Here is a 12,978-nt window from a genome sequence, read left to right on the forward strand (position 1 = left end):
CGCTCTGGACACCAGGCAGGGGGTAGGCTCCTGCCGCGCAGGGCCGCCACACCAGCCACACTGTCCCTGCCGGGGCGCCCGCGCCGCCCGGCCCTCGCCAGGGGCCGCCGCCGATTTCACGCCCGTGGCGAGGCCCCGCGTTCCCACACCGAGCTCACACAGGGCCCCTTTGTTTGCCGCCGCCACGGATGTCGACGGGACTTTCTCCCAGGCCCTGCTCCTGGCCCACAGCATAGCCAAATGCCTTCTCCAGGCTCGGCTTGAGCCCACCTGGGCTTTGGCCTGTTTGCAAACCATCCACCTTCCAGGGGAGGCCCTGTGCCTGCTGAGGGCCAAGGGCTCCGCCCACCCCCCAGTCATGCCCTCTGCCTCTTGCCAGTCTAGCCTGGCTGGGTCCTGGGCAGATGCACAAAACCCATCAATGCACAGGACTGAGCTCCTGTCCTTCTGACCGTGAACTCAGAGCGCCCTGCACACCCAGCCCTGGTCTGAGGTCCAGAGACGCAGCCAGCACCTGGGACCAGCAGGCAGCCCAGCGGCTACCCCTCCTTAAGAGGCCAAAAGTGCCCAGCAGAGCACGGCAGTCTGGGCGGTGCCATCTCTGCCCCAGGCCTGGGCTCCACAGTGTCCATCTCTGTTCTGCTGGGGACCTACTCTGGGACTCCACTATGACCCCACCTGCACATTGCGGAGCACCCTCCCACCCTCTGTGGCCCCCTTAAGAGCTCCTGGGAGAAGCAGTTAGGCCCAGGGGAGAGGGCTGAACAGAACCAGCGGCCCCAGGAAGACCAGAGTGAGCTCTAAGCTGTGCCTTGGAGGGACAGAGGTTCCCAGGCCACCAGGAGGTCCCCAGGGGCGCCGGACCTTGCTCCAGTCAGCCAGGGTCGGTCCCGAAGCGGGCCTGCCCAGTTTTTCCTGCCAGTGTGAGCACAGCATGGGGTGGGGACACACCCCTGTGGGGAGCCGGATGTGGGGGCATGGAGCGTCCCCAGACAAGGCCTGGCAGGGGGGTCTCCCCAGCCCGAGCTCAGAGCTGCCTGCGCGGAATTCCCGGTTTGGCTTCAGAAGGAATACAAGCCCTAGCCTGCCTGGCCTCCTGCTCCGCGCCTGAGAATCACTCCTCCTTAATTTCCAGCGACCACAGCGAGCTGTAAACTGTAAAACTCTAATGAGGAAATGCGCTGTGCTTCCCCTGCTGGTGCCTCCCGGTCAATTGTTAGAGTGGTCAATAAAAACGGGTTTTATAGTTTGGAAGCCAGGCGTTTCAGAATTCCCTTTTGAGACAGCCCTGGCGCCACACCTGGCCCTGCTCACCTGGGCAGGACCCATGTGTCCGGCATGCTGGTGGGTGGGCAGCAGAGGGAGGCAGGCCGCAGTCCCGACCCTCCCGCGGCACCCCCGCCCTGGACTTCCTCCTGAGAGGACAGCGGAACCCCCTTCACCGCCAGCCGATGGAAGCCGCGGTGGCCGGCCAGAGGCCCCTCGCATCAGTACGGTTGGGGCACACATAGGCTGAGCTGGCGGCCATGAGGCTGCCCGCGCGCGGGAAGGACCCGCGTGGCTGAGGGCCCCATGTCAGGGCCTGGAGTTACCACCCGCGTGGACGGTGAGCCCGGAGGCGCAGGCTGGCCGGGGTCGCCGCGCGCCTCTCCGCTCAGAGGGGTCTCACCCTCACCACGGGCCTGAGATGCCCGCGAACCCCCTCCCCGAGAGAGGCCGCCCTCGGGGCCACCTGGCGGTCGCGCTCGGGTACCGGGCAAGGCCTGGGTCTGGCTGCGCAGGGAGCTTGGAATTCCCCGGGTGGCCGGAGGGAGAAGGGGCGGGACGACCGCGGAGAGACGCTGAGCGCCCGGGGGGCGCGCGGACGGCGGCAGCGACGGAGCTGGACCCCCCCGGCGGCCACCTGGCCTCCCCCGCCCCGGCGCTGCCGGCGACCAGCGCCCCCTGCCGCGAAGCGCGCCGCCTCCGGGACCCGCCCCCGGACCCCCGCGCCCGGCACCGCCCACGCCCCGCCCCCACGTGGGCGCGGCCCAATCCCGGGGCCGCCGGCGCGCGCGTCACGGGCTGCCATTGTTATGCAAATATAAAGAAGGTAAAAGGCGCCCCGGCGCGGCGGGCGAGCGAGTGCTGCGGCGCGTGGGGAGGTGCCTGGGAACCGCGTGGGAGCCGCAGCCGAGCCGAGCAGGGACCGGGACCGCGCGGCGCCGCCGTCCCCGGCCGGGCCCGGCCCCCGCGAGCCGAGCGCGCGCCCCCGTCGCCCACCCGGGCGCGGCTGGATGCGGCGGGGTCCCCGCGGCGGCGACCCCCGGCCCCGAGCGCCCGGAGCGCCCAGAGGCGGCGTGCGGGGCCCGGGGACGCCGCGCCCTCCATGCGCCGAGGCGCGCCCCGAGACAGCCGGGAGTCCGCGCCGCAGCCGCCGTCCGCGCTGAGCCCCGGCCCGGCCCGCGGCCCGCGCCCGGCGGCAGCATGAGCCAGGCCGAGCTGTCCACCTGCTCCGCGCCTCAGACGCAGCGCATCTTCCAGGAGGCTGTGCGCAAGGGCAACACGCAGGAACTGCAGTCGCTACTGCAGAACATGACCAACTGCGAGTTCAACGTGAACTCGTTCGGGCCCGAGGGCCAGACGGCGCTGCACCAGTCGGTCATCGACGGCAACCTGGAGCTCGTGAAGCTGCTGGTCAAGTTCGGCGCCGATATCCGCCTGGCCAACCGCGACGGCTGGAGCGCGCTGCACATCGCCGCATTCGGCGGCCACCAGGACATCGTGCTATATCTCATCACCAAGGCCAAGTACGCGGCCAGCGGCCGGTGATGTTCGCCGGGACCCCAGAACCCGGTCCTGCGCCCGCGTCGTCTCTGCTGTACCTTCCCGCCAACTACCTCCGTGCGCCCCCGGCTCGCAGGCCCTGCCAGAAGGCCCGCGGCCACGGCGAATACGGCGCGTGCGTCCCGGCCCCGGGGTCCGGCAGCCCCGCCGGCCGAGCGCCTCCCCGCGGCCGAGCCGGGTCCAGCCGGGCCGGAGCAGCTTCCCACGGCCCCCGCCCGCCCGCCGCCTCGCGGGTGGGGGCGGGGCGCGGGCTCCAGCCCCTTTTGAAATTTGAGTCTCGCAACCAGCAAGTTCGGAATCCCGAGATACCGGATCCTCTGCGCAAAATGTTTTCTCCCGAAGGTGAAAGGCGGGCGGCGGGGGCCGAAGGCGGACTCGGAGCGCCCCGCCGCCGCCTGCAGGACCCGCCAGCCGGCCCGGGACGCGCGGATGCCGGCTGCCGCCGAGGAGCAGCCCCGAGGTCCGCGGTCCGCGCTGCTGGCGCACGGCCGAGGAGACGCTCTGTTGTTCGCTGTTCTTGGTGTTCTAAACTATTTATCTTGTGTGTGTACATTTGTGGGTGGAGTTTGTGCGCCTGGATTTTTTTTGTTTGGAAAACACTGTGCGTGGTCAGTGTGGTTTGGGGGGGGAGTAATGCATTTTTTTCTAGTCTTAAAACTAAAAACTTGAGTCTACCATTTCTTGGTTGCACTGAAAATACCGCCCAGCCTGATGGTGTTCCCGTGCTGTCCCTCCCCCTTCCCTTCTCCCCTCGTCTACTACCCCCCCCAGTTCTGTTCCCCCTCCCTCCTTCTCCCTCTCCCTCAAATCCGTGAGTTTTGGGAGCCCCAGGGCCTCTCTCCCCCGCCCCTCCTGGATGAGGCCACCATCCCCCAAACCGGCTTGTTTTGCAGTTTCCCCAGGATCCTGGAAGCTCGCTGGCGCTCGAGGGTGGCGGGAACACGGGGGGTGAAGGTTCGTTACCTTTTCTAGTGCGTTCTATCATAGTTAACGGTTGCACACTTTTTTAAAAAAAGTAAATGGATTTGCCACAATTAAATGTCATAACATTTATGACAGAATATAAAATATTAACATATTTTAAGCCAAGTTTTAGGTGTATTTTTTGAATCTTGGTTATAAACCCAATTTTAAAGGGCGATGTATCCAGCGTTGTGAAGGCAACAGAGTGTACCCATATTTATATTTTTATAAAATACCTATAAGACTGTGAATCTCTCGTGCTAATGGCTGAGTGAATTGAAGGACCGTTTTGCCCCTTTTTAGCCTCCCAGAGCTTCGAGGACTCAATTCGAATCCGAAATCCTGCCGTGGGGGAGGGGTCGCGTCGAGACCTGGGCCCGGGGAGGTTCTCCTGCGTCACTTTCTGTCCTGAAAGGCGCCCTTCCTGGTTTCTGTGGCTCCAGTTTTCTATGCAGCCCCACACCCCTTGTTGTTTTGATCCTGAGAAATAAAAGGGAGGCTGAATTATTCAAATTTAAATGAGGTTTCCCCTTCATGGAAATGCTGCTGACCCTTCGTGCAGAAATGGGGAGCACTTGAGGACACAGGTGGGTGGAGGCCCTTTGTGCGTGGCTGGTCCTATTCGGGCAGCCATCCGTGGCTTTTTATAAAACTTTGTGTGAGAAGAATATATTGATAATGTCAGTGAAACAAGCAGACATTGAAATGGAGGCACAGATTACTCCACAAGGAGTTCTGTATATTTTTTCTAGATGCAAATACCTTTTTAATTATGTTAATTAATGTTAAGACTTTCTAGGCTTATATCGAAGCTGTGTGTGGGTCACGGGATGATCACTTCTAACTGGATAAAGTTTGTGCAGCACATTTCTGAGTGTACGATATTGACTTGTAGCCCAGCGTGAAAAATTTATAAATAAATTTTTCATTGATCTTTTTATATTAAAAAAAAAAGTTTGTTGGTCCTTCTTGGCTTTGGCACAAGTTGCAGAACACCCTCTTTGGGAACGAGGGTTAGGCTGCGACACAGTTTGTGGGTGCTGGGTGCACAATGCTTGGCTTGTATTTGCCTGAAGACAGAGCCTGGTAAACTCGCTCCCAGCCCCATGCAACGGCCAAGCCCAACCTGGCTGCACACAGGACTCATGAGGACCCAGCGCCTCCAGAGTGCCCAGAGCTGGCGTCACAGCCTCTGCTCCGTTCCCCAGCAGAGCGGCTGAGACCTCCACCAGAGAGGACAGTTTGGCCTGAAGCCCTGCCCACTCCTACCCTCTAGGGGGTCATGCTGGAGGGTGCCTGCTGCACAGAAGGGGGTATCTTGTAAATTGGGGGAAAATATCATAGCTGCTCACTCCTGGCAAGTAGAAAGTCCCCTGGAGGCACCTGGGAGCTCTGGAGGCCCACACAGGCCTGGAGTCAAACACCCCAAAGAACACAGACCCTGAGTTAGAGGAGCGTCGGGGCTGAGCACCCCCATTCGCAAGAGAGGAGAGCAGAGCAGGATGACTGTTGCCAGCACCTGAGAGAAAGGAGCAGAAACTCTTGGCCCACTCCTGAGATGCCTTTGGGGCCCTGGGGGCGCTGTACAGGGCTGCAAGGGAGCACGCCCTCCCCCGGCAAGAGCAGCCAGCAGGGAGAGCTTGGAGAAGGGTAAAGACCTGGAGTTACAAGGTAACAACTTTTCAAACCCCTCCGCGGAGTGTAAGGGGCATCTGCTTCCCTAAACCGTGTCCCCAGAAGGGCTGCCCTTCCCACAAACTTTCCCCACGCCTCCGCCTTCCTACTCTGCACTGCTGCCCTGTTTACCCTTGGTTTTCCAGGCGCGTTTTCCGTCGGTTACGCATTTCCTATCCTGCAGAATCAGCCTGGGAGACGGGCCAGCTCCCTGAAGCAGGCTCTGGGAAGTCTTGCCCTGGATCAGCCCAGGGATGCCCCAGCCGTTGGAAAGGAGAGTGGCCACAAGAACCTGGACATGATTGGGGTAACCAGAGGATGAGGTCAGGCAGCCCCAGTGATGGCCAGGGCTATGCTGGACCACGCCACACTTCCCCACCCAGGGTCTGAAAAACAAAGGTAACATTTGTTACTGGCATTAGCCTGCAGGTGGGTGGGGTCCCAGCCAGTGGCTGCCCCTACAATATCCGGGAAGTTCTCCCACTGTGGAGAGGCCTGGCCTGGCACCAGGGGCCTCCCAGGCACATGGCTGCCACCCCAGGGTACTCTTTGCAGCTCCATTAAATTCTCTCTTCTGAAAGATACATTTGACGGAGAAAGGCCTTGTGCTGCTTTTCTCTCCAGCAGGAACAAAAGGAAGCCCGCCCAGTCCCGTGGGCAGCTGAGGAGAGGAGGGCTGAGAGGGTGGAGCCCTGGGGGGGGTCTGCCTCCTCCCCAGGTGCCACTGGGGCACTGACCAGCCCGGATGGCTGGGGACAGCCTCAATGACCTTCCTTGCCAGGTACAGCCCTAGGGGGCAGGCAGACACACTCTAAAACCACGATTGTCTTCCCACCTCTTGGGGTCAGATCTATGAATGAAATCTCAGCTGGGAGGGTCCAGGTGTCGAGAGCCCAGGAGGGCAGTCTGGGGGCGCTGAACACGGCCCACGTATTAGGCCTACAGGCTTGTCCTTGTTAGGGAGCCCTGGGTAGCACATTCCTAGAATGAGCAGCTCAGTGGAGGGGGAGGCTGGCCACCTGTGCACCAAGAGTGGGCCTCCCTGGCCACAAGGGGAGGGGGGCAGCTCTGGGGTACAGGCAAAGAGGAGGAAGTCCCTGGTCTCTGAATATGGCCAGGTCAACGCTGCTGCGTGTCTCTGATGCCTGTTTCCCTCCCGCGTTCAGTGGCCTGCGCCCACACTTCTTCCAGGGCCTCTGGGCTCAGCAGACCACGTACTGCAGCCGGGTATTGGTGGGTATTAGCAGGTATGGTGGGTACTGGCCTACAGCAGAGTTACTGGGGAGTCTCCAACCCCCCTCCCCAGGCAGGCCCCTTTGTGGCCAGGGTGAGAAAGATGGTCTGGGGGGCCCAGCCTACACCGTCAGCCCTGGCCTCCCAGATCTGCAGGTGTGCCTTGGAGGCCAGGTGAGGGGTCCAGCCGAGAGGCACGGAGGAGAGCCAGGGTGGAGGGGTTGGCAGGTGGGGGCTGGGTCCCTGGGAACCCCTGAGAGAAAGGAGACAGTCCCAGCAAGGTCAGGGCCTGCCCCACATCCCCCGCCAGGACTGCTGGGCTCCCGTCCAACTGTCTGTCTCTGATCTGACCCCGGCTGGAGGCAGGAAGCGCTGACGTTGGAACGGACGCCACGGAAAGACCAGGAAATGCAGGAAGATGGTCAGCTAGAAAGAGTGATGTCTAAAGCCAGCAGGCGTGGGAGCCAGGACACAGCAGGCCAAAGGAGGGTGGACAGGACTTAGAAGCCAGGGAGACGGGGTGCGGGGAAGGAAGAGCGGGAAGGAGCTGCCCGCTGGGGGTCTGTCCCCCAAAGTCCTCGTAGCTCAGCACAGAGTGGGACAGAGGTGTCGTGGACACGAGAACACCCGGCGCACAGAGCCTCCAACCTCGTGAAGGCCAGCTGCCCCTGAAGCTCCTTGAGACTGCGGGGAGGAGGCAGCGTCCACCTGGGCCTTGAAGGACGGGAAAGGAGGCTCCGAGCCAGGGACAGCTGGGGAACGAAGCCTGAGGCCGGGATTCGAGGGCTCAGGCCACGGGAGGGGGCTGTGGAAGGTCTGGGAACCTCTGCAACTGCCCCTTCCGGGGCCTCCAGTGCAGACCCTCCAGGGCTTGGGGGTCCCCGGGAGGCCGCCCTCTACCCATACCCGCACACTCAGGCTCCACTGCTCGGAGCCGCTCCCCCCCGCTGGAAACCCCCAACACCCGTCCGGCGCATTCTTCCGACCGTCCTCCGCGCGTCCGTCTGTCGGTCTTTCTTCTCTCGCCCCTCCAAAGCCGCGGCCCCCATTCATTCCCGAGGCCCCTGCCCTTTCCTCCGCGCGGTCCGGCTCGGCGAGCAGCTGCTATGCTAATGAGGGCGGGGGGCTGGGGCCGGGGTGCGGGGGGAGGGAGCCGGGCCGTGGGGGGCATGTGGGGGTGGGGGCGGCCGCTCACAAAGCCCGATCTCTGCATTCAAAACCAGCCGGGCCATTCCGGTCCCCAGCGCGCCGGGCGGGGACGGTGGAGACGGCGGGGGCGGGGCGCCTGCGCACCCGGAAAGCGCCAGCGCAGCGAAGGGCGAGGGCAGAGTCGAGGGCTGGGCTGAGGGGGTGCAGCCGTCTCGCAGTGCCGCGCACCCACTCGCCCCGGCGCTGGGGTCGCGGCCTGGGACGCGCGGCTAGTTCAGGGGGCCCCTCCCCGCCCACCAGACGCAGCCGCGCGTGGGGCTCGAGTGCGCCCGGCGCAGGTGGGGAGGGGACTCCGACCCAGCGCTGACCTCGCCGGAGACCCCGCCCGCCCCGGCCCGGCCCGCGGGGGGCATGCGCGGCAGGGGAGGGGGTGCGCCCGGGGCTCCCACCGACCTCGCCCGGGCGCAAGGGCCGGAGCCCCCGGGTCCCCGAGCCTCGGAGCCGCCGCGGCGGTGCTGCCGCCCTGTGGCCGCCGTCCGCACTGCGCCTCGGGCCCGGCCGCGCTCCCGCGCGTACTCCCCCAGAGTCCGCCCTGCCCCGGACCCCCGCGGGCCCCAAGTCTTCCTGCCCGCGCCTCGGCCCCAGGGAAGCGGGCAGGCAGGGCGGGCGCCGGGGCCGATGGCGGGGCCATGTGGGCTTTGCTGGCTCCAGAGAGGGGCGGGGTGGGAGGCTGCGGTGAGCCGGGCCCCAATGCCCGGAGGTCAAGGGCGCCCTGGGGCAGAGGAAGTGGCAGGTACCCCTTAGCGACTCTTGGCTTCTGCAGCCCGCAGAAGAACCCCCAGACCAGGGTCTGGAAATTGACCCCTTCATAGTCCTAAACAGGCAGTTGGCAATGGTGTGCTATTCTCCACGCGGTCCGACGGGAAGGGGAGGCCCTGGGGCCGCAACGAGTAAGTAGATAGTCAGCAGGACCCTGTGGACGCGGCCACCCACATGTCACACTTAGGGTGGGAGCAGGACCCGGCGCCCATCCCTCAGGACCGCCGGGAGCCAGGCCCTCTGGGCCGTAGGTGCCGCTACATGGGCCATGGTGCCTCAGCAGAGGAGGCCGGCGCTGAAATTCCAGACTCGTCCTGGCTTCCCCGCCGCACTCCTCTCACGGAAGTGGCTGTGCCGGAGGCGCAGGAACAGAACTGTGTTCAGACACTTGCGCGCTCAGAGATGGAGCCTGGAGACCTGGTTTACACCCGTTATGTGTTTAAATGGATAAAACTCTCCGCAGGTCTGTGAGCTCCTCACTAGGTCCCCACTGCCATCTGCGGGCCCACAGACAACCCACAAAGGAATGAAACTCAAAATATCCCATAAACTTTCCAAAGAGAAATGACAAAACTGAAATAGTAGTGGTGTCAAGACACAGTGAATTTCGCAGCCCAATGAAGCTTGGGTGGGTGGCCCAGGGCTCCCCAGACTTTATGGATGGGCCTTTTGTTCACATGGCTCAAAATGGCAGCCCAGATCCAGCCATCACACCTGCACTCCATCCCGCAGAAAGGAGGCAGGGCGCTCTCCTTCAAGGATACCTCCCAAGAGTTGCGTTGCCACAGCTGCTCACATCCCATTGGCGACAACGTAGTCATACGACCTACCTCAGTGCAAGGGAGGCTGGGAAATGTAGTCTTTAATCTGTGAAATGTGCCCGCTTAAAACGAAGCCCTGGAGGAAGAAGAACTAGCGATGCGGGGGGTGGGGGCTGGGTGGGTGGCAGGCTGTGCCTCCCTCGGTGGCGTCAACGTCCTGGCCATGTTGTCACATGAACTTGCTGCCAAAATTCCCAAGCCATGCGCTCACAGTCTGTGCAGTGATGACTGTGATAAACACAGCTCAGTTAAAAATAAACATTATTTTATAGATTAGCTGAACAATACAATGTCCCACGAGCCTATGTGGCCATCAGGAAATTAAATTTTCTGACCTAATGGCCCAGGAAGCACTGCGGGCAGGGTCTCGCCCCGTGTAACGCAGCACAGCGCAGAAGTGCCCGGGATCAGCGTTTGCCTCGGCGGTATCCTGGTTCCTGGTTCTTCAGAGGGCATGGCGAGGTCCCTGCTCCCTTATCTTGAAGAAAGTAATAAGTAACCCAGCTCTTTCAACTCCCAAGGTTACTTTGTCAATAAAGTGCTCCTTCTCAAGTCTTCCCCTCTGGTCTCTTTATGGGCTGTTTCTTTTCATTCCATTCCAGACGAAAGAAAATCGTTAGGTTTATCATTCACATTCCTAAACATCAACGTTAAGGTGGTGTAATTTACATGCAATAAAATGCATCCCTTGAGGGTGTGGCAAGTCTTGGTAGATGTTTACACCCAAGTAACCCACACCACAATCACAATTATATAAAAGATATTATTAAAGCCAAGAAAGTTCTCCCGGCCCATCCCAGTCGATTCCTCCTGCCCCACATCACCATCGACCCGACTTCTAGCACCGTGGATTCGCGGCGCCTGTTCCAGAGCTTTCTGTACAGGCATCACGTGGCACACGCTTCTTGTGTCCTGCCTCTGAGACTCGTCCCCATGCTGTTGAGATTTGTCTGTGTGGTTCGTGTTTCCGTAACTTCTGCAAGGTGTAGCCTCTTTTCATTTTTATTTTTGTTTTTCATTTTTTGAACTCGTAAAATCCGGCTGGTGCGCCACAAACACAGGCTCATGGTCACGGGTGGTTTTTCAGTTGGCACAGTCATCCTCCTCCAGAAAGGAACTGCTGCCACGAGGACACCCTCCTGGAATCCCCGCCAGCTCTTGTGTCCCCAGCATGGGCCCCACCATGTTCCCTGGTAGTCCGTCCCCTCTCCCAGGCACTGAGCCCAGGGACTGGAAATCCAACCTCCAAGGTTTGCAGACCCGGCAGTGCCAGGTGCAAGGCTCTTCCCACCGCAGGCCAGGCCTGAGATCCGGGGCCTCTCTGCCAGAGGAGAGAGGAACGAGCTGCATACCGGGAACTTTGCTAGGACAAATATGTGAATGTCAGAGCCTTGTAGGGCGCAAAGTCAATGCACAAAAGTCAATGGTGATTCTATATCCTGTCAACATTCAGAAAATACCACTAAAATAGCATGGCAAAACATAAAATGCTTAACAAAAAATTTAATGAAAGATGTGTAATGAAAGATCTCTCCGGCCGGGCGCGGTGGCTCAAGCCTGTAATCCCAGCACTTTGGGAGGCCGAGACAGGCGGATCACGAGGTCAGGAGATCGAGACCATCCTGGATAACACGGTGAAACCCTGTCTCTACTAAAAACTACAAAAAAAACTAGCCGGGCGAGGTGGCGGGCGCCTGTAGTCCCGGCTACTCGGGAGGCTGAGGCAGGAGAATGGCGTGAACCCGGGAGGCGGAGCTTGCAGTAAGCTGAGATCCAGCCACTGCGCTCCAGCCTGGGCAACAGAGCAAGACTCTGTCTCAAAAAAAAAAAAAAAAAAAAAAAAGCCATTAGATCTCTCCAATGAAAACTATAGAATGTTATTAAAAACTTTTTTTTTTTTTTTTTTTTTTTTTCCGGGATGGAGTCTCGCTCTGTCACCCAAGCTGGAGTGCAGTGGCCTGATCTCGGGTCACTGGAACCTCAGCCTCTCAGGTTCAAGCGATTCTCCTGCCTCAGCCTCCTGAGTAGCTGGGACTACAGGCGCCCACCACCACAACACACAGCTTTTTTTTTTTTTTTGAGACGGAGTCTCGCTCTATCGCCCAAGCTGGAGTGCAGTGGCGCGATCTCGGCTCACTGCAAGCTCCGCCTCCCGGGTTCACGCCATTCTCCTGCCTCAGCCTCCCGAGTAGCTGGGACTGCAGGCACAGTCTGGCTAATTAGCCACCACGCCTGGCTAATTTTTGTATTTTTAGTAGAGGCGGGGCTTCACCGTGTTGGCCAGGATGGTCTCCATCTCATGACCTCCTGATCCTCCCACCTCGGCCTCCCAAAGTGCTGGGATTACAGGTATGAGTCACTGCACCCAGCCGAGAAATTCTTCTTTAAGTGAAAAGAGAGATGTATCATGTTCACTGCCTAGAAGACGATAGTGTTATAAGTGCTCCCCAATTCATCTACAGATTCAATGCAATCACCATCAAAATCCAGCAGGCTCTCCATGTAAACTGGCTAGATGATTTTCAAAATTAATTTGGAAACACAAATGTCAAAAAAATAAACAAAATAATCTTGAAAATAGGCCGAGTGCGGTGGCTGATGCCTGTAATCCCAGCACTTTGGGAGGACAAGGTGGGTGGATCACCTGAGGTCAGGGGTTCAAGACTAGCCTTGCCAACGTGGTGAAACCCCATCTCTACTAAAAATACAAAAATTAGCCGGGCAAGGTTAATCCAGCTACTTGGGAGGCTGAGGCAGGAGAATTGCTTGAACCCTGGAGGCGGAAGTTGCAGTGAGCCAAGATTGCACCATTGCACTCCAGCCTGGGTGACAAGAGCAAAACTCCATCTCAAAATAATAATAGTAATCTTGAAAATAAAGAACAGGCCAGGCATGGTGGATTACACCTGTAATCTCAGCACTTTGGGAGGCTGAGGCAGGCGTATCACTTGAGGTCAGGAGTTCAAGACCAGCTTGGCCAACATGGTGAAACCCATTCTCTACTAAAAACACAAAAACTAGGCCTGGCATGGAGGCTCACGCCTTTAATCCCAGAACTTTGGGAGGCCGAGGCGGGTGGATCACCTGAGGTTGGGGGTTCCAGACCAGCCTGACTAACATGGAGAAACCCTGTATCTACTAAAAATACAGAATTAGCCAGGCGTGGTAGCGCATGCCAGTAATCCCAGCTATTCAGGAGGCTGAGGCAGGAGAATCGCTTGAACCTGGAGGCAGAGGTTGTGGTGAGCCAAAATCACGCCACTGCACTCCAGCCTGGGCAACACAGCGAGACTCTGTCTCAGACAAAAAAAAAAAAAAAAAAAGGCCAGGCGTGGTGGTTCACGTCTGTAATCCCAGCACTTTGGGAGGCTGAGGCGGGAGGATCATCTGAGGTCAGGAGTTCAAGACCAGCCTGGCCAACTTGGTGAAACTCTGTCTCTACTAAAAATACAAAAAATAGCCAGATGTGCCTGTAATCCCAGCTATTCGGGAG

General features: G+C 59.8%; 1 protein-coding gene across 1 annotated transcript; it reads left to right on the top strand.

Annotated features, from left to right (window-relative positions):
* Positions 1-2,122: 2,122 nt before the first annotated feature.
* On the top strand, positions 2,123-4,657 carry NRARP (NOTCH regulated ankyrin repeat protein). The gene has a single exon (XM_045372769.2). The coding sequence runs from the start codon at positions 2,467-2,469 to the stop codon at positions 2,809-2,811; it is 345 nt and encodes a 114-aa protein (XP_045228704.1). The 5' UTR covers positions 2,123-2,466; the 3' UTR covers positions 2,812-4,657.
* The last annotated feature ends 8,321 nt before the right edge of the window (positions 4,658-12,978 follow it).

Source organism: Macaca fascicularis, chromosome 15, assembly GCF_037993035.2.
Source record: "Macaca fascicularis isolate 582-1 chromosome 15, T2T-MFA8v1.1".
In the NCBI taxonomy this organism is placed as follows: Eukaryota; Metazoa; Chordata; class Mammalia; order Primates; family Cercopithecidae; genus Macaca; species Macaca fascicularis.